This window comes from Acanthaster planci, linkage group LG11 (assembly GCF_054643075.1).
Source record: "Acanthaster planci isolate LZ-2023a linkage group LG11, COTS_SCS, whole genome shotgun sequence".
NCBI classification, from domain to species: Eukaryota; Metazoa; Echinodermata; class Asteroidea; order Valvatida; family Acanthasteridae; genus Acanthaster; species Acanthaster planci.
In genome coordinates, this window is record NC_141787.1 from 11,578,196 (window position 1) to 11,599,001 (window position 20,806).

General features: G+C 39.7%; 1 protein-coding gene across 1 annotated transcript in view; it reads left to right on the plus strand.

Annotated features, from left to right (window-relative positions):
• The window catches only part of fam102a (family with sequence similarity 102 member A), a 39,620-nt gene that overhangs the window by 2,744 nt on the left and 16,070 nt on the right, over window positions 1-20,806 (plus strand). Inside the window, exon 2 of the mRNA XM_022245318.2 lies at window positions 17,203-17,323. Coding sequence (XP_022101010.1) covers window positions 17,203-17,323 — 121 coding nt within the window. The remainder of the gene's footprint in view (window positions 1-17,202; window positions 17,324-20,806) is intronic.

Below are 20,806 nucleotides of genomic sequence, written 5' to 3' on the forward strand. Positions count from 1 at the left end.
TGTACACTCTACTTGGACACTTTCTCATCGTTTACCGACTCTCATTGTCCGCACTGGACTTTCCATTTTGAAAAAGTGTCTGGCTAATTTTTCCTGGGCAGAAATTGGCCGGTAGAAATCTGGACTTAAAATGGGAAATGTTACCATTGTCTCGGTACGGTAAGTTTGCCCAAAATACTAAGTCTAATGGAAACACGGCTTACATATAAAACTGTTGATGATGGGACACCAATCAAATCATTGATGAGTTTGGTGTCAAGGGAAAGGGCACCAGTCATGCAGTCACGCACAAACAGGGCAAGCCAATCCAGGGGGTCCGTCACATACATAGGGATGTAAAACAAACAAGAAAGGACATAATTGGATCCCACTCCAAATCAGTTTCTGAAGAACATCTAATCTTTCACAATCTTTTGTTCACGACATTGTCCAGCCTTCTGGTCTCCATGTGGAAGGACCATTTTAAAAGGGAACAGAGGTTGCCTGGATGGACTAATGAACTTTCAGGAATTTAGGGTATTCTCTGACAAAGGATGTCAGTGAACAATGGGACATCACGCTAGGGTTACAGCTGAGTTGATCCTTTCCATTGTTCAGTGGCAGAACCTGTTAAGTGGTTTCCCTGGTTGTGCAGTGAGCTTAGCCTGTGGTATGTCAAAACCAGTGGTACAGTAGCAGCCTTCACGTGGAATGTATGTGGGTGGAAAGGTTTCCTTTATTTAAATCAATAAAAAGAGTTGGCATACCGCATTGAGTAATGGCTTTTTCATCCCATTTGATGCAATTTCCAAATTGCTGTGCTCAGTTGGAATTACCAAAAATGACCGTGTTGAAATAGAGATTTGTACAGATTTTGATCCATTAAGTGGGAATAGTGGCATGGGAAAAGGCAAGGGAATCGTTTTTAATGTCTCAAATGTTGCATCTGAAAAATCAATACCAGTTGATACTGTACAATATCATATGTCAATATTTTATTTTGGCAATATACATGAAATACCAGTACATGTACTTATAGAATGCTGTTTGCTTAATATTATTGTACATACATGTACAAGTACATGTATGAGAATTCCGGTAGGCTTCTGGAAGCCAATTTGCCATGTTCTCTTTTTTATACATGCACAGTAACTACTACTGCACATCTACTTATATTCCAAGTGTTTATAGTGCAGGTCCAGCAAGTACATACACGTACACTTACATGTAGGAGTAAAACTGTATCACTATTTTTCTAACCATGTTTGTGTGATTTTGAGGGTTCAGTGATGCACTGTAGTTCATTGAGGGGTTTAGATAATTTTCTTCAAGCCATGAATACAATACCCACTTCTTTGCTTAGAGTATAGTACTCTTTTGCCCTCGGTATTGTTTCATATTGTACTCTGCTTCTTCGTGAGAGGGAAAGTACTGTACTCCCTAAGAGTTGGAGGAACTGAGTACCCATGCTCTCTGTGAGTTAGTCCTTTTGCCTGTAGGCAAAATAATATTGTAGTTATTTCTCTTGAAAAACACGGAAAAAAAACAGTGCTTAGTGATTACCATGAACTTATGACACCAAAGACAAAATCACACAAGTCCGTATCCACCCGTGTACGGCAGCATGTGTGAGGCTATCGTGCGTGGATGCCATGTTGACCGACTGCCACGTGCACATGCCTGGTGGTGGACAATCAGAAAATCACAGTGCACTTCATCACTCGGTGGTCGAATGCGCTCACACTCCCGATCTAAACCGCGATCTTTCTAAGGGATTTCAGACTCAAATTTTCCAAAAATGATACCTGGTTTCTTGCAGATGTACTGGGAAGCCTCTAACGTGCCTCTTGAAAAAATGCCCAGCAGAACTTTGCAGAACTTTCCACAAGGAGTTCGGGCAACTCAAACCCTATCTATTCATGCAAAAATCGATGAAAATAGTGTGGTCCCCATGGGCTAAAAATCAATTTTACGACATCGTGTCTTCACAGAGTCTGGTGACCACGTTTTTGTACACAAAAACAATCCGTGCGCACAATGCGTGCACAGCAGCCCATTTCATTCTACAACACGTTTTCCTTTGGGTCTTTCAAGTTGATTTGGGATTTTCTGAATATTTTATCATTGTAATGCACGGTATAGCGGGAAAAGCTGTACGCAGACAAACAGGAACAAATCGGTTTCAGTGGCATCTGCTACGAATGTTACTTTGTTGGGCAGGGCTTAATTGATGAAACATGAAAAAGTACAGAAATTTAGGGTACTCTTTCTATAGTAGAAAGCACAGTCTTCTTTACATGTACGTTCTGTGTGAGGCTTTATGCTGTGTATTTTGACTAAATTTCCAAGTCGGGAAGCTTAAATACGCACGTTATCTAAACCCCTGTTCATCCTCTACCAGACCTTAGATGTAGGTTCTTATCGTGTATTGTGTGTACACACCGTACATGTACATCAATTTATGTCCATGAGTGTACATGTACTGGTATGTACATGTCATGTCTGTTATGCACTGTCTGTAAGTACCGTACATGTATGTGTACATACAGTGTATGTACATGTACATGTACAACCTTACAGTACATGTACATGTAGAGCTAGAATGTACATGTACATTTACCGGTATATGATTTAAACATTGGGTTATATTGTACATAAAGTACCAGGTACTCGTATTTCAGTGCACGGGTATCGTATACGTACTAACATGTACATGTACAAAACAGAGTGTACATGTACACGTGTATATAATGTGGGAGAACTCCTCTGTGTTGGTTGGCTATGGCAGCTTTTTTGCCTGAACCTATTGCCAACACCTCATGATTTACAGCACTTTGCAAGTTAATGCCTTTCTAATTGGCTGTTGATCCATTGGGCAATTATCAGCTGTGACCATTGAAAGGACCTCAGCCTCTCCTAAAATGCCAGGAGGGCCATTCATCTGTGGGACTGTGACCTTGTGTGGGCCTTTTTGGTGCTGTAGTTGTTGACCCCTGTTGACATGATGCTCTGTTACTCACTAAGTGTACTGGTACATGTATGTATGTGTCAGGTCAACAAACTTTACTGTTTGTGGAAGAATCATCTCTCAAGTTAATCATTGTGTGAGGGGGCTCAATTATTGTAGGCATGATGATACATGCACATGTTTTGGAAAAGTCGCTAAGTTTGAAATACCGGTAAGAGTAAATTGTTGCTCTACACTTGAAAAAATAATTTTCCTTTTTTTTTCATAAGAACCCAGCATACCGCTACGCTAGTAGCGGTACCAAACATGTGTGCTCTCCAGAACTAAGCCATGTGTCCACAAGGATACAATGTTTGGGAATGTACATGTATGTGGGTCAGTTTCCTTCCTCGCTACTGTCATGCTCCACTGTTCCCAGACTTTCCTGAAGTGTCTGTTCAGAAAGAACATATGTGACTACATGTATCCAGCACATGGAGATTTCATTGACAGCTTGTGTGTCACTGTCAACACAATAGTCTGTGCCTTGGATACCAACAGAACTTCTTACATGGCACAATTGGTATGCACCTTGCCAAATTTGCAGTACAGGTATGCAACAAAAGATGTCCACATGATGCAGGAAAGGAAGACGTTCTGTTGACTTACACACGTCCACAGGACGTTTCCCCTTCTCTGAAAAAAATTTTAGAGGCATTTTGGGGTAGGAGTCATCTGTCATAAAAGGAAGAGGAATAGTTGCTGTTCCCAGTTCAAGAAAAATGAATATTTTCACTGAGTTTTCTTAACTGCACGAAAAGAAATGAATGTCCACAGTATGTACATGTATGTAAGGTACATGTGTGTGTGTGTTTGAGTTTGTTTCTGCATTCAATTGGGGACCCTGAACAATAGAGGACAATAAGGTCCCCGATTGACAGAGGGTCCCCAGTTGACAACTGTGTACAAAACATATGGGTGGTCTTCTAAAAAAGTTAAAGTACAAACAAAAGAGGAACAATGGGGGGTCCCCAGTTGCAGGCAAACACACACTTACTTGTTTGTGTGTGTGTACACGTGCATTATTTCGTTTCTTAATGAGAAACCTACAGGTACTCGGTAGAACTTTCTTTGGTTTCCTTCCAGGCTGCAAGTTATCATTAAATGACGTTTGTACATCTACAGTCGAGGCAAAAGACAATGACCTAAGAATACATGTATGGGAACATGAAGTGGTAAATCACAGTGTCAGAATTGACATGTTCGCTTAGACGTACCGGTACCCGTACATGTTCACATACACTGTATTTTTAATTTTTGTAGTCTGTGTGGTTACTTAAGAGGGAGGACAGGTAGAGATACCGTTACGTGTACATGTAAATGTTTTTTTAATTGGATTGAGTGTACATGTATTTCATCACAAAACCCAAAATCCATCCTTCAGTAATTGACATGGTGCCCTAACCATTCACATGCAGTGGTGCATGTGTAGCCTCTATGTGCAATCTGAAAATGATGCAGAGGCGTACCAAGTCAGTGCCCAAGAAGACAAAGGAACTTGTGTGACCTTAAACAATTTTTTTTCACCAAATTCTGCCATTGAAAGTACATACATGTGTACATGTACCGGTACATGTTTGTGGAATACGTTAGAAGCTTATCAAGTTTGAAGTATTTTGACCTTGGTGACTTAAAAGTTAATTTACAAATTAAGGTCTCTGCAGTGAGCACGAAATGGCAGCAAAAACTGATGTTTGTTCATGTGAGCAGGTCAAGTTACTTGTTTCTAGATTCTACTGCCTGTTATGCACACTTGCTGTAATGTACCGGTACATGTATACATTGTACTTTACCTGGGTAGAGTGCAACTTGTAATTGATGGGCTGGTGCTTGCAATGATCTTCCTTACATACGCAGTATAGTCTACAATACAAAGATCCTTTTTCAGAAGTACCAGATGACTTTAAACCAGGGCCCAATATTATGGCACAGCTTTACATCAGAAAAATCAGGCTTAAATTCATTTATTGTAGTACAAAGTTTTCCTAACTGTAACTTATACTTTTTCATGACGGTGCTTGCCATGGTTAACAGTTGTACATGTATAGAGATTTCCCTAATGTCACCAAGTGAAGCGAAATTTTTTCTTCGAGGCACTGGTAAGCCTGCCTTTTCCTATGCTTACTGCTTATCATCTCAATGAAATACACAGAGCCTGTAAGCATAAAATTGTGCGCTTAGCAGCAATGTGAAATTGGGCCCAGTTTTGATTCATTCTTCACAGATCAAGCTACAAGTATAGTACATGTAGGCCTACTGGTAAATGTACATGTACCTACATGTACATGCATGTCTATTTGATGTGAAATACAGCACTGGTATTCCAAAGATGTACCGATATTGGATACGAAAAAGTATTTATATTGTGTTTGCGTCCATGCGCGCATGGTGGAAATGTACTGGCAATGTCTTTTTCTAGTTGAGGGCCAGTGCGGTGTATTGATTCGGACGATGATATCATCAGTTTTTCAGTGGTTTAAACTTTCAGTTCTGTGGGTACTTGTGCCCCTTTGTATCAGTTTGTGTTATCTTAATGTATTCACCAGAAATGTATTTGTAGGATCTTATCTGTGTAATTAATGCAGGCTTATCAGCAGTGGATCACCTATTCCAGTACATTCTTTCCATTCTGTACTCTTCGACCTTTGAGATGTAGGGCCTAAAACCTGTTACTTCCAGTACAAATAAAAATTGGGTACAAGTTGACAAATATACCTGGTACTTGCAGTTGAATGTTTACCCTTTACCTGCAGTAAGCCTTTTGCGAGCTACCGGTACATGTAAATCTGAATAAAATCTGGTACACTGAGTTATCTGATTGCACTTAAACATTAATTGAATTCCCTAGACAAAAGACACTGCTGCTGTACATGTACGTCACGATTCGGGGCAAACTTCTGCGTAGCGACTACACACACCATCTCTGGAATGGTTTGGTTCCTTTGTGCCCTTCTTATTCACTGAAAACAATGTATTAGTGCAAGGCGTCCCTTCAAAGCTTGCCCTGAATTACGAGGTGTCAAAACAGTATCTTAAGTATGGAGAATTCAAATTATGTTCACGCAAATTTAAGGAACTTGATGTACCAGACTCTATTCAAATTTGACCAGTACATGTACATGTACACTGTACATCAGTTGTCTTGGCCCAAAGTCTTGTCATTAATCAAGAACCCGTTTTTCCAGAACCGATCTACTGATTAAATTTACGACCATTCTTCAATCTCCATTCCCTTTTGTATTTAGTGATTCCATGCATTCCTCAAAGATGCCATTTGGTAAAATAACTGCAGCTTACATGTACATGTTCATGGACATATCAGTAACATTCTTAGATTTGGTTGATAAACAAGCCTTTCCCCATGTTGAAAATGTACATTTCCCTCAAAAATATTTCTGTGTTGGCAGGTAACATTTTGGAATGACCGTACATACATAGACACGAAGGGTGGTCATCTTTAGGGTCAACCATATTTCTTCATAATTTTCACGAGGGCATTAAGTGCTGGACCAACTCCCCCATACAAACTACATGTAAAAAAGCATTTGCTACCCCTTTTTTTTTAATGAATTACACACAGCCCCAACCCAGTACAGTAGTTTGTATGCTTGCAAAAATGGACGAGCCCTTGAGGCCTGGCCATATTTTATTTCCATTTGGCACACAAAGACCCTTTCAGGAGAGAGTAAGGGCTTCTAAAATGTCAGCCGAGGTCTGTGTGCAATCTGTGTGACCACTTGACAGTAGAAATGTGGTCAGCCATTTCTTAATAAAAAAAGATGGTTCCCATATAAGTACTGTACAAGCAAAACTAAAATACATGTAAATGACTGATAATTGAAATTCAACCGTACTGTGCCATAATTTTTTCCCATTTTTATTTATTTTTACGGGGGATGAGATAAAAGTGCAAGACCCTCTAAACTCTTGTGTCCATTTTTTGCAGCATATTGATTCGTTGTTGATAATGCAGCATAGTAGCACATCGTCCAGCAGAGCCTTAATTAAAATTGTATCAGATGCTGTGAAAGGATTCAAAGATGCCTGTGTGTGTACCGTATTTGTTGTACGGGTAGGTGCATATACATACTAATCAATATTGTGTTGATTAGGCTCACACCTTAGGCTGGTTTAAGTGGTACATGTGGTTAGCAGATCACTGGCTCTGCCATATGGTATTAATCAAATTCATTCATAAGCAATATTCAGTAGAAAAATGTGTATGAAGTATACGTGTTAGTGTATACGTATATGTACATGTACCTGCACAATTAAGGCTTCAGGGGCAATTGCATTTGCACTGATGTACACCAAGAAAACATTTTTGTGAGGATGATGACGTGCACATGTAATACGACTAGTACATATACATGTACATGTATGCTACATGTATACCTTGTGTGGACCCGGGAACAAAAAATGGAAACTTACACAAAGCAGGTACCCGGTACTAAAGATCTTGTGCCTTACCGGTACATCCACACAAGATTCCCCTCTCGGGAACAAGATTTTTAGAGGCATGTTGAGGCTATAGGGTTATCCTCGGCAGTCAAGGGACAGTTCAGAAAACCATCAGCAAAATCCAGCTTAAAATGTTCACACTTTAAAAACTTAGCATTTCATTTATTTTTCTTTATTACGCTAAAACAATCAGGCATGTCAACACAAGGTGCATGTCCATGTATGCAGTGTCAACTGGTGTATTGAGTGCGTTTGGCAGGCAACAGAATGTGCACAATGTACTTAGCACAGTGCAATGGTGTTATTTCATGTGGCTCTTCAGAGATCCCTTTTTGAAGTAACTGTGAATGGAACAGGTGGGCATTTTGAGCCTTCAGACTCTCTCGTGGGCTGGGGTCCTGTTTCACAGTGACTGATATGAAGACACCTGTTCTTCACAAGCATTATGGCACTGGGTTTGAGAGCATGCTTTGAGCCTTTGAAGGGTGCTGTACCTCGAGGTTCTAGGTAAACAACCATCGACATGTAAATCTCATGGTAATCTGCAGATTTGAAGATCTATCCGGTACAAAAGACTGACAATTTATTTCAGGAAAGAAACAGATGAAGAGAAGGAAAATATTTACAACTCCTGCAGGAGTACCCGTACATCTGCAGGACCTCCTTTTTTGTATCTTTGGTTTTCCTTCAAAATTTTTAAGGTTGTTAGGGTAAAGGAATACCCGGTTCATAAGTGACTTTATCAGAGATGCTGACACACCACTGATTGCAGGCTGCCATTAGACGAAGACTAAAGTTGTGCATTAAATTCCGTTTCCATGGTTCCATATACCTCTGTGTCCAGTGGGTGTAGTTTCAACTGAAGTGACGCCACACTTACAAACCGGATAGGGTACCGAAGTGTGACATGATTTTGAATCAGGATGTGCAGTGCAAATGAATGGGGTATTCATTTGTTTTGGTTCACGTGCTTGTTCTCGCACTGATGCCTTTCATGCAAATTTATTGTACGTATGATGTATGTACATGTACCGGTACATGTACAGGTATGTTTAATGCACTGAACTTCAGTACTTTCTGAAATCCATTAGAAAAAATTATGTTCACAACTCATTTCTAGGGGGATTGAATCCTTAACCCTTAAGAGATCTGTGTACATACAGTGTGAGTGTGGATCGATCATTGTACACATACGCATGGGGACGTCTGTCATGGCTCGTGGTTAAGATGGGTTGTGGATGGGCTCTTCGTAAATTGTGGGCCTCGATCCTGTTGACCCAGGTGTATAACTAGACTGCCTTTTTTGAGGGATCTGAATTTGAAAGAAGTGGTTATAAGGATCTGCATTGCAGTGTGTGTTGTCTGTCTGTTTGTTTCTTTGTTTGTTTCTTTGTTTATTTGTTTACACTGTTGCATTCACTGACCCCAGCCATGAGGGCAACATGGCCATGTACGGTACATGTACATGAATGTTGATAATTTAGATCACTACATGTATATGACTAGTAGAATCCAAACTATTTTAATGCTACAGTGTAAATGCAGTTATACATGTACTGGTAAGCCATGAAGTAGATCTAGCCTCTTGACTGGCGCTGGCGTGCTGTGAGATGTATCGCTGAAGTCTCCTAGAAAAGACCAAAACATCCTTGACTGGAATAGGGCCAATTTAATCATGATGAGTAGTGTATAAAGTTGATGTAAATTTTGCAAGCTGTTGTTCATCTCCTCCCCCCCAGCTTTGATAAGCCCCCCCCCATGACACCCATCCCCACCTACAGTTGGCTGCTGACAGTCTATGTCACTGGTGTTCTGCAGTGCATCGGTGAGACGAAGGCATGTGTTTAAAAATACCTATTTGATTAAGTTTGCCCACATTCTGTGTACTGGTAGTTCTTGATCGCATCCTTACCTAGTGACTGAAATAGAACGAAATACAAATGAAATAATATCCAAATAAGTTTAGGATGAGGAATAACAGTCACGAATGTTGTTTTGCGCACATGCACCAGTACACGTACATGTACAATGCACATATTCAGAAGTATCATTTTGTCTTTAGTAGTGAGTTCATGTTGGTGATACAGTATTCCTTATGAAAGAGGTGAACTCTTATGCATGCCAACTAGTACCATACACTGACCAACTTGTCTATTGACCATCTCGTGTGCTGCACCCTATAAGTCAAATTGTACTTTCTCAGCATATAATTTCTCAACAGTCATTGGGTTTTAGTCTGAAGTCAGCCATGAAAGACATCAAATAACCAGAAAATGGTGCGTTTTGATTGAAATTGCCTGTTTCATTAAAAATGCAGACAACATACCTAAAAAGAGGCTCCTTTAAGACCTACACTTGTTAACAAAAATCTTGAAGTTTCCTAATACATTGAAAACAGCTTTTTCAGACCCACAAATTAAACAGACAAAACTGAAATTTGCCTCAGGTTATCCTCGAAAACCTTTCCATATTAGGCCTACTTATCAAAATTTAATGTCCATTGGTACAATGGTAAGAATAATTGGAACTTCACAAATTTCGAATAGTCAAGAAATATAAATTGTAGTGGCTTCACATTGATACTGATACTTTGAAATTAAAGCACATGATACACACAACGGCACACAGTACCAGTACTTTCTACTTGACTGGATTGGTAAAGTTTGATGTACAAATTGGTCAATATACAAGTACACATGTACATACTGTACATGTATGTACAATATACATGTATGAGTCGGTAAGTATACTATGGTAGTTGTCAGCATACAAGTTGGCACTTACTAATCGACCAACATTTATTCATGTACTTGGTGGTGTGGCAAAGAATGTTTTTGTCTCCCACATTACATCACTACATGTACATGTACTTAACTTGTTTACATGTACATGTTTACACAGTGTTCATGGACTTGTATGCTACATGTACATGGTTGAAGAGTCACATACATGTACCTTAGTTGAGTATAATGGGTAGGCTTTCACCTGGTTGAGGGGACAGTGTCTTTTGTTAGGTAAATTAGGACCGAGTTGTAAGGACATTTCTCTGTCTCCATAATGTTTTCAGTCTTCACAAATAGGGAAATGTTGTGTGTTTTTCCTTACAACTACATGTACATTGTATGGAACAAGAAGAGTTGCTTTTTTGTTGAGATCTGTATGTACATGTACTGGTACTTTTTGTTTCAGTATTGTTGGGTTTGAGAACAGTTTGTTGAAATCTGGTACCCAAGCATAATGCTGGTACATGTACTAGGCAGACTCTCACGTACATGTACAAGACTGTTAAACGGATTAACGTAAAAACAGAGTAACTCAATTTGCTGTGGCAGGGATTATGTTCATGTATGGACGTGGACATTTTTTTGCATTCACACACATTTCGTAAATTAAGGTTCCGTGATGGAGAACTACAGTAATTAAGGGAAAAGAATTTTATGATAAAGCAGTCTTATAGCGGTACATGTACATGTACACATGGATGTACATGTACATTGTTTTTGAGCTTTTCCAGCACTATAGCAAACAGGTTTACTGGTTGGTTTCTTCCAAGAACTACTGATATTTACATGTACATAAATGTTTTGCCAAGCTACTGGATGAGAGCAGATGAGAACTGTGTAATTCCATGTATATATACCGGTGCATACGCACATGTATGTAATACATTTAGGGCCACAGATGGAAGATATATATACATGTATATTAAGTTAAGCATTAAATCGTTTGGGAAAACCTGTTAATGATTGACGCGATATAGATTCCATTAACAGTTTAATGGCACAGTGTGGCTGCTGCACAGTTTGTGTACCTTGTATGCACATGTGTATGCATGCACAACACCTGTACGTGCATGCGGCCTTTTTACTAATTAAGTGCACTAATGTTTGGTTTATAAAAAATATGATATGGTGCATTGTTTTCTGACACTTAAGTGCAGCTTGAGATGAGGTCATTCAGGTCACTTGCTGGGCACAGAAATGATCTCTTGTAGCAGGTGCATACCTGATTTTCTTTTTAGATAACAATGGTACATGTATCTTACGACTAACCTGTTTTCAGACAGGGAAAAAACACCAGGTGTGACTGAAATGGAGACTTCTTTCTGGTACCGGTACATGTACAGTACATGCAGGTCATTTGATTCTATTCCTTTGCTTTTTGGGAAAGGGGCAGTCAGTTTGGGAAAAAGCAGCAGTATTACCCATTAGTCAAATGTCAGAGAACCTGAGAGATCAGTAACATCTGGAATATTAGAAGCACAAATCTCCTATGGGGAATGCATTCAGTGCACTCCAGCACAACGTTTGCTGTTGTTTTTAGCACACACTTCTTCAGATCAGTACTGATGCATATATTATGGCAATGTGCATGGTAGTGATTATAGATTTTGGGTTTTTGGGGGTTTTGATTTGTTTTTGTCTGGAATCAGAAAAGATGTCGTACATGTACCTCCACTTTGGTTCCTAATTGCAAAAGGCACCCTCAGTTTAGCCAAGAACCAAGAACATTCCTCAGAGAGAAAGTAATGGAGGGAAATTTCGCTTTCAGAAGGGAAGGAATCACATGGAATTCTTGGAATAATCTCTTGGAAGTTTCGTACGTGTACCAGTATGTGTAGGCCTACATGTACTGTACGTGAATACCCACCCGATGTACACGCATGCATGTCTGATTGACTGTGCAAACCGTATAACTTTGCATGGAAAAATGCAAATTTGAGGGTAGAATATTCCTTTATGAATGGTAACATTTGAATTTCTGTAACACATTTATCATTTTATAGCGGGCATATTACACCATGGAGAAATAACTTCTTATTCCTCCATGGTGATATAGTCATACTGCATACAAAAAGATTCAGTGATCCAAAGAAAAAAAATACTGTATGGATTACATATATAGATATTCATACTTGTATGTTACCACTAGCACAAGTGAAAATGTTCTCTTTTTGCAGAAGTAGTGTACATTATACATGTACATATTCATACATGTACCTGCATAATTGTAAATTACGGTCCTTCTCTTATTGCAGGGCAGGAAGAGCCGGGTCAATTGCACATGGTCTGCTGACCATAAAGATGGATTGGAATAGTCATCTGTTCAATGTAACAAAGAGAAAAAAGTACATGTATCTCTAAAGTTATATTGTCCATACTGTGCATCACGTTATGACCAGTGTGGATGTATACGTGTATGCATTGGTTAAGTTATTTTGGCGCCCAGGCATGACATATGTTGGAATGATTAATCTTGTGTCACGGTTGTATACGCTACAGGTGCATGTATACATTGTTAGTTGCACATGTACCTGTATGCAAAGTGTAGAGAGATAAAATTCTGAGAATGCTCTGATTTTTTGTTATTTCTCCAGTATGGTTCGGTTCTGCAGTAGGCCTGTAGTAAATACAGGTACATATCTACATGTACCGGTACATTATATGTTAACTCGCACAGCTTTCTGTTTGCATAGTCCAAGTCTGGTGTACCTGATTATTTCTTTGTATGTGAATGTTTACCTGAGGGAGAACAGGAGGTGCTCTACAAACAAACCGAAGTGTTTGAACCATGGGTATTTCCTGGGACAAACATGAAGGAAAATGATTGTTGAGGCACTGTGGGTGCATTCTCGTAGCTGTCGCAAATTTCACACAAATTGCCTAATGCCAGTAAAGTAATAGTAAATGTTATAAATGCACCCAGGTAGTTTACAAGTAACTATTGTTTGGACAACAAAACTGAAAGTTTGCAGATTGTCACGAGATGCTGTGATTAAGTTCATGTCGGTGAAAGGTGCCTTGGCAGTGGGTAAATACATGTACAATGCACCTGTACTGTATACAGACATGTATGCATACTTTTACCCAGTACTACGGTGGTATAATCAAGATCAGTGAATTTGATTTGCTAAAATGTCCATCTGTGAACCAGATTCTTTGTGAACAGAAATTACATACAGGTAGTGTGGGCACTTCTGAAAAGCCATTGTATTTTACATCCGTACTCTAACATGGGCAGTACATGTACAGTAGGCCTATTACTAGAAAAAGCTGTCTTACATGAAGGTATAAAGGCTAGTTAGCCATATCTCTGATAAATTGGGAAGATGAGCGGCTGCAAACCTTGAGCTGTATACTGATTGTTATGCACTGTGCATGTACATTCACATACAAATCTTGAAAAGCGGCATATGCGTAATAAGAGTGTGAGAATTACAAGAACAGTGGTTGTTGACTCTGAGTGAGATTTTCAAATTTTACTACATAGTGATCTTTTTAATTCAGAAATATCTCTGCAATGGACCAGTAGACCGTAATCTACCTGGTACCTTGCACCCTCATTGGCAAAGAAGAGACAGGCTGGTTGGGAAGGTTTTTTTAGGAGGAGTGGACTTGTGCATGCACTTGTGCATGAACCTGATGTGTACGTGAAGACCGTACATACAAAAGCACGTATAGATCTTAGTCAGGCGTATTCAGCACGTCCTGTGCCAAATGCACATTAACATGTGCGGGTAAGTGGTGAAGTCGCACCATAGGACTGTTGAGGCTACATGTACATATGGTATATAAGAAACATTCTTGCTCTTGTTCTGACTCGGTTCATGAGCTGGCTCTACTATAAACCAAGAGGGCACTTTGACATTTTAAGACCACATACCTGTACATGTAAGTGTGAGTACCATGCCAAAAAATTTCTCTGAGAAGACAAACGAAACAAGCACATACACAAACGAGTCACAAACCCAAGACAGCTGGCAACAGGACATGTGCAAACGTGATGTCGCAAGGTCAGGGCCAATCATCACCTGAGGGTGTACATACCGGTATATAGAGTACATCACATAGGCCTGCATGTGGCATATGTAAGTCGCACTTCAGAAGATTATGTACAACTGTTTGTAGGCCTACATGAACATTTTGCCCCATAAAAACTGAGCAACACTGCCGGTAACACCAACATTTGTCATCAAAGTTGAATCCTTTATTATTCCATTGTTTTGAGTTTTAAACTACTGATACTGTACATTGTACATGTATGTCGAGAAAGAAATTTATATAAACATTCTGTAGTCAAAGCAGGCAATGGCAAGTGACTTTTACATTGCACTCCACATACATGTAGGAGTACTCTGTAACTTCAAAGAAAACCCTTGTCTAAAACACATACATGTACATGTACGTGCATAATCAAGTTCAATGCATATATTTAACTACAAAATACATCCGTGTATATGTAGAACACTCAGGCTGGTTGGGCCTTGCCATTTGCTGGAAGTACGTATGTTGATTTTCACTTTAATTCCTCATTTTACAGTTCAAGGTCAGTGTAACAACCCCTGTGGTTTAAATATAAAAACAATCTGTCCTGGAAAACAATCAGCACTTTAGGATGTGATGGCCCTTCAAACTGTCACATTTATCCTGTCACAGACATGCCAGCCTTACAACACATGTTTCTGCATTGCTACAAGCAGGTTTTCTCAACAAGGCTGACCTTTGACAGCAGACTTGACCTTGTTTGCTCTCCAAGGCACCACCCCCTCTTTGCCAGAGAGTCGTTGACATTCTGAAGGTATCAAACAGTGCATTCCTAGCTGTAGAAGATGTGCATTCCTGATACTTGCGCAGACATTTTTAACAGGTCATGCCATCTATTTATCAGATCAAATCATAAAGTGAGAACCTTCCTTGCTCAGTCTAGGTGTATGAAAATGGCGCTATGTAATTCAGCTGTGGTATTGCTTCAGTAATACATACCAGTACATGTAAAAGAGTCCTGAAGCTTGTTTCGTAGTATTCTATTGCATCGTTCATGAATGTGAGAGCAACTCTGTTGAACTTGACAAAGGCTTTCAAACGTCATTTTAGAGCCAATAATGATTCATGCAAACACTTATAGCCTGGGCTAAAATCTTAGTCGTGCTAATAGCTTGCTTTGCAAAACACCACAGACTGTTAGTAAATGAAGTGGCCCCTACCAGTATATAATAAAATCTAAGTTGAATAAAGTCATTCCTGGTAAGGAGCTTGAGGGTTTTTCATACATGTGTAAAATGGTGTCATCAATTTAAAAACTTACAAATCTTTGTGTTTGCACTTTACAGAGTTACAGTCAGTGTTACACAGTGTGATACAGAAATGTATTGTAGCCCATTTTCCACATACATACGTGTATACATGTACATGTATAAATTTTTTTAGGTCACCACCATGAATCTGTTTATCATTTCAAGTTATGGCAGTGCAATGCTACTGGTGACAAATTCTGGGAAACAGTGGCAAACCTTTATTTTTGTTAATCCAATCATCTCGAGTGGACACACCTATAAACCTTCGGTTTATTTGTAAACTCTTGCAACTATTTGTGGCTGAATCTTTGAGTGAGTTTGAGGCTGAACTTCAGGCTGCTGAGATCTTTCAAACTTTCTGACATTTAGTTGGCAAGGTCACTTGGCATCCACAATTTTTTGCCCTCTGACAACTCTGTGCATGTACAGTGCCAGACATGTACCCCATACCCAGCAATAATTGGATAATCTGGAGTCAGTTCTTTTCAGCACCCCACCCAAATATACCCCCAGGGAAAGTTCACCCCTACATGTATGGCAAGGTTAAAATGAAAGAATTTGGTGGCCCCTTTTGTCAAGGATGTACTGCAATGTGGGTACAAGAACACACTTTGTAGACTTTTGCTGTTCATATGTACACAGAATTACTAGAAGAGTATCTACAGGGGATATTTGTGTGAAAAATGCCCCCCGTGCATGGTGGGAGAGGCTTTATGGTTGGTTGGGCAGATGTATGGATAGAATTGTGGGGACTTTCCAATGTCCTCACAGTATCTGTCATGCAATATGTGGTCCCGAACCGGTTAGAACCAAGGAACAGGTGTAGGTATGAAGACTTGCCTGCGTGGGTACCGTGTAGGCATTCACCGCATTTAGGGGACAAGTTCTGTTTTGTTGGAGAAATTTGACCCGAGTTGTGGGGACATTTCTGAGTCCCCACAACATTTTCAGTCCCCATAAAATAGGTGAAATGTCAAGTAATACATGTATGTCCCCATAACTACGGTTTGGGAGTTGGTGATTACATTTTGTACACCTGACTTGGCATAAATTGTTCTACCTGGTACCAGTATGTTACATAGACCACATAGCAAGAGTTGTGTATTTTCATTTATTACATATGTACACATTTGAAATAAAGTTAACAAATGTACATTGTTCTTGACTGATGGGACTGCTTCATCGGTAATGACAAAGCAGAGAATTAGGGTTTAAACAGTAAATGCTGCTGCATTGAAATGCACACACTCCCGCACCGTAGTTGTGGGGACATACACTCAACATTTCACCTATTTGGTGGGGACCAAAAACGTTGTGGGGACTCAAAAATGTCCCCACAACTCGGTTCAAATTTCCCTAACAAAAGAACTTGTCCCCTTTGCGCGGTGAATGCCTACCCACTTCTACTAGCCTAGGGCTACCTGGTACGTGCATGGGTTATACACACTTTTGTTGGACATAAGGATTAGTGAACTACGTATTGTGATAGTGGGCAGTTTTTATATACCAGTAGTTTCACTTAGCTTTGCTTTTTTCACTCCCTCACCGTGTATCTGTTGGTGTGGGATGAGGTGGGGTTGATTTTTTGTTTTGTTTGTGTTTGACACGAAGTTCGTAATTGGATCCAAAAGTGCAGATTTGTCAATGTTTTTTCACTTATGTTGTATTTTCTTGAATTCAGAGAAGAGGTGTCGGACCATTCAGTAAAATGGGGGGCTACACTAAACTTCACCTGTCGGATGAGCGCCAATGCTTCCACAGGAATCTTGGAGCCCTGCCACTGTCGAGTGTCTGTTCGAAAGGTACGTGAGAACATGTTTATAGTGCATATTGTGGCGAAAGCTGTATTTGCCACTGATAAGTGGATTTTACACCTTCCCCTTTACGACATACTGAGTAGTCATTCCTACACAGACGCATGTAAAAGTTGTTTTCAAACTTAGGTAATTTAATTACAGGTTTTGCCCTTACTTGACGTATAAACACTGTACTGAGTGCGTAGCCGAATTCATAAGCTTACTTGTGTAGGACTCGAACCCACGACCTCCTGCTTACTAGTGCAGACGGCTTGGCAAAATTACGTAATAACAGATTCCCCTGAGTGTCTGATATTGGTCTGTAACTGTGATACGAGTACATGTGCATCATCTTGGTACAGTAGTTGTACTTTTTCGTACCGGTACATTTGAGTTTCTTTCTGTACACAGACATACATCTCTAGGAAGCAGTATCCTGCTACGTCTTACTACCGTGTGCATGTACATTTCACGATAAAAATTCTATTTCCAAGAAGCGACTCTGCATAATATCCTGTCATTTGGGTCATGTATGAATAGGCACATGAATGTACATGTATGTATACCAGACCAAACTCAACATCCTTGTGACTCATACCCGATCCTGTTTCAGAAACTTAACCCCGGTACCACCAGAGACTTTGGGTGTCTCATTAAAGTAATGTTGTGACATATAAAATTGAAATCCCTTAGGACTGATTCATGCTTCCCATTCCTGACCGGCAAATAATCATTTGCAGTCTGTAGTACTGGGAAATTCCCTGGCAGTGGATTGGAAGCAGTACAGCTATGACCATTTCCACACAAGCCTCAACTGATCAGATATAACTGCATGTGGCACTCAAAGGCAAATGAACTTTTAACTTTTTTTTCCTCAGCAATGAGTGATCGTGAAATGAAGTGCACTTCACAACCATGCCAGCTATCGATGCAGTTTGTGTTACAATATCAGCAAGGATTGATATTTGATATTTTGCTTCAGGCATCGTTAATTTCATTTGATACTTGTGAAGTGCCAAATTACACGTACATGCAGTAAGTAATGACTTATCTGAATGTTGCAGAGTGAACTCATCACCTGCAGAAAAAAAATGTGTAGAATGCATTCAAGATGCATGTTCTGCTCACAGCATGTAAGTACGTGTCCAAACATACACGTACACATGAACTTCAGCACCATTCTGATAAGAGACACTGCTAATGTGTGGTAATCCCCATTTGGTCTAAATACGAGTACAGCATTTAGATGCTAGAGATAAATCTGTCTTTATTTTTCTTTTCCAATGTTTTTTATCTTTGAAGGGAGGTAGGCATGTCAAAGTCTGTACACAACTGAAATCTGGCCAAATTGTGCTTACCAGCGCATGTAAATTTGTTCTTGTGCATTTGTGTGTACATTTGTGTGCGTGTACAGTAGATACCAGCCTGACAAAAGGGGAGGTTTTTGGGAATGACAAATTTCCTTTTTCAAACTACCTGTGCAAGTACAAAAGGCTGTACAGTACAAGTGCTGTAAAAATTATGTAATGCATTTAACATTGTTTTTCAACGTCTTTAAAGTTTTAAACAGGTTGTTAATACCTGCTCTATGCCCTTCCCTGTCTGTCTTGTTTATCCGCGGTAGTTAACATTTTAACTCACTGTATGGATTGAACTGCTGCCCCCAAATCCTCATTTAATCTGGCCATTTGTCTTTCATGTGAGGCCAAACAGGTTGGCATTTTCACTGCCACTGCCAGCCAACCTTCAAATGCCAGGCACTTAACCACTCTCCAGGCGGCTAGTCTCCCTGCAGCTCTGAAATGCATGTTAGTAAAGGCTTGCTGAACTGCCGAGGAATAACACATCTAGGCCTCTGTTCTAAATATTCACGCACAACGCCTGCGTATGGACTGAGGGAATGGAAATTTATATGATGACCAAATTGTTATTTTTTTCTCTTCCAAAATCAAAGCGCTGTAAGGGTCAGTGGGATGTGGGATAGCAACAACTTTCATTCTAGACAAAGATTTGTAAACAGATCCATCTGTTTTCGCACATAAAAGAGGAACATGCACCCTCTCAGATGCCACCAAGATTGCTAAATTTGGATAATTTTATCGTCATTTATGATCTAATATAGACAGACATCTTTGCGCGGGAGCAGGACCCCATTAAACACAGATAACGGGATAATTGATAATGTACATGTACAGTGCATATTTAAATGCAGTTACCAGCGCTGGTACAGGATATACAAGAGCATGTTTGGAAGAACTTTGACAAATGTACATGTACTGTAAGTAACATTTAGATATCTGAGAAATTCCTGATAAAATGAAAGCTTTATGAAAATACAATGCTTTTTGTTGTGCACTTGACTCTGTACAGACAACCAATTCCTTGGTTATTTCTTTCTGTTTTATCAATATAGTGGGTATTACCCTTTTTCCATTGTACCGTAACTGGTGTTACAAACCCACAGTTTCAACATTTGCGCACATAGTGAATGCAGTACATGTACATGCACATCCCATTTTTATTATTTGAATTTGCTTGTTCGGGGGGGGGACCAGTATTTGACAAAATTTGCAAAAAATAGCGATGAGGCCTTGGGATATACATGTACAGTATGTACATGTACCGGTATATGCAATTTACCCGAAGCACTGGTATGTGTGCATAGTCAGTGTACCATACATACCATAGCTTTTGTATGTACATGTACAGGTTTATGCACACTGTACAAATGTATGCATTACAAGCAGAGAACTGTTCATAGAGAAGTTGAAAACTTACAGTAAAGACAATCCTCTACATTCCCTAAAATACCCTATATCTGCAGTTTTGAGTAGGTTTGATAGACCAGAACATGTTGGTCACAGAAATTGTGGAGTGTTCACAATGGGAGTATTGACATTGTTTTTCTTTGGAGGGAGAGGGTGTTTGTGTAGGGCCATTGGTGCAACTTAAGTATTTTTATATATTATCTTTTGGGTGTAATTTTTTCCCCTGTGGAGGAGGACAGGAGATTGGTTCCATGTCACAAAAGACACTTCAGTTCACCGGGGCCTGACCCCAAGGCAGACCATTATTGGAGCAGGCACTTCTAATCACTGTCAGAGATCCATTGCTAGTTGTCCTGGCTTGCCCCCAAAGGCATTACACAGTGAAAACAACCTTGTGTACAGTGTACATCAGAGATCTTGGGAGACCTGCTCTACCCTAGTTGGTTTTCCAGTTTCTTTGCTCCTAGGGTCTACCATGGAGAAACGTACTCTATTGGTACCAGTAACTTATCAGTCAGAGCAACCCCTTTATAAAAACACCCCCATATACATATATCCACACTGCCAAAATTCCCCTGTTTGTGTTGTATGGGATGCTTAACTCCTCAGTCCTCCAACAGGTGAAGGATTGAGGAGTGTTAGGGTTAATCTTTATTTGGAATGAGTAAACTCAACAGAATACTTTCTTTTTTAAAAGAATTCAAACAATTCAAACTTAACA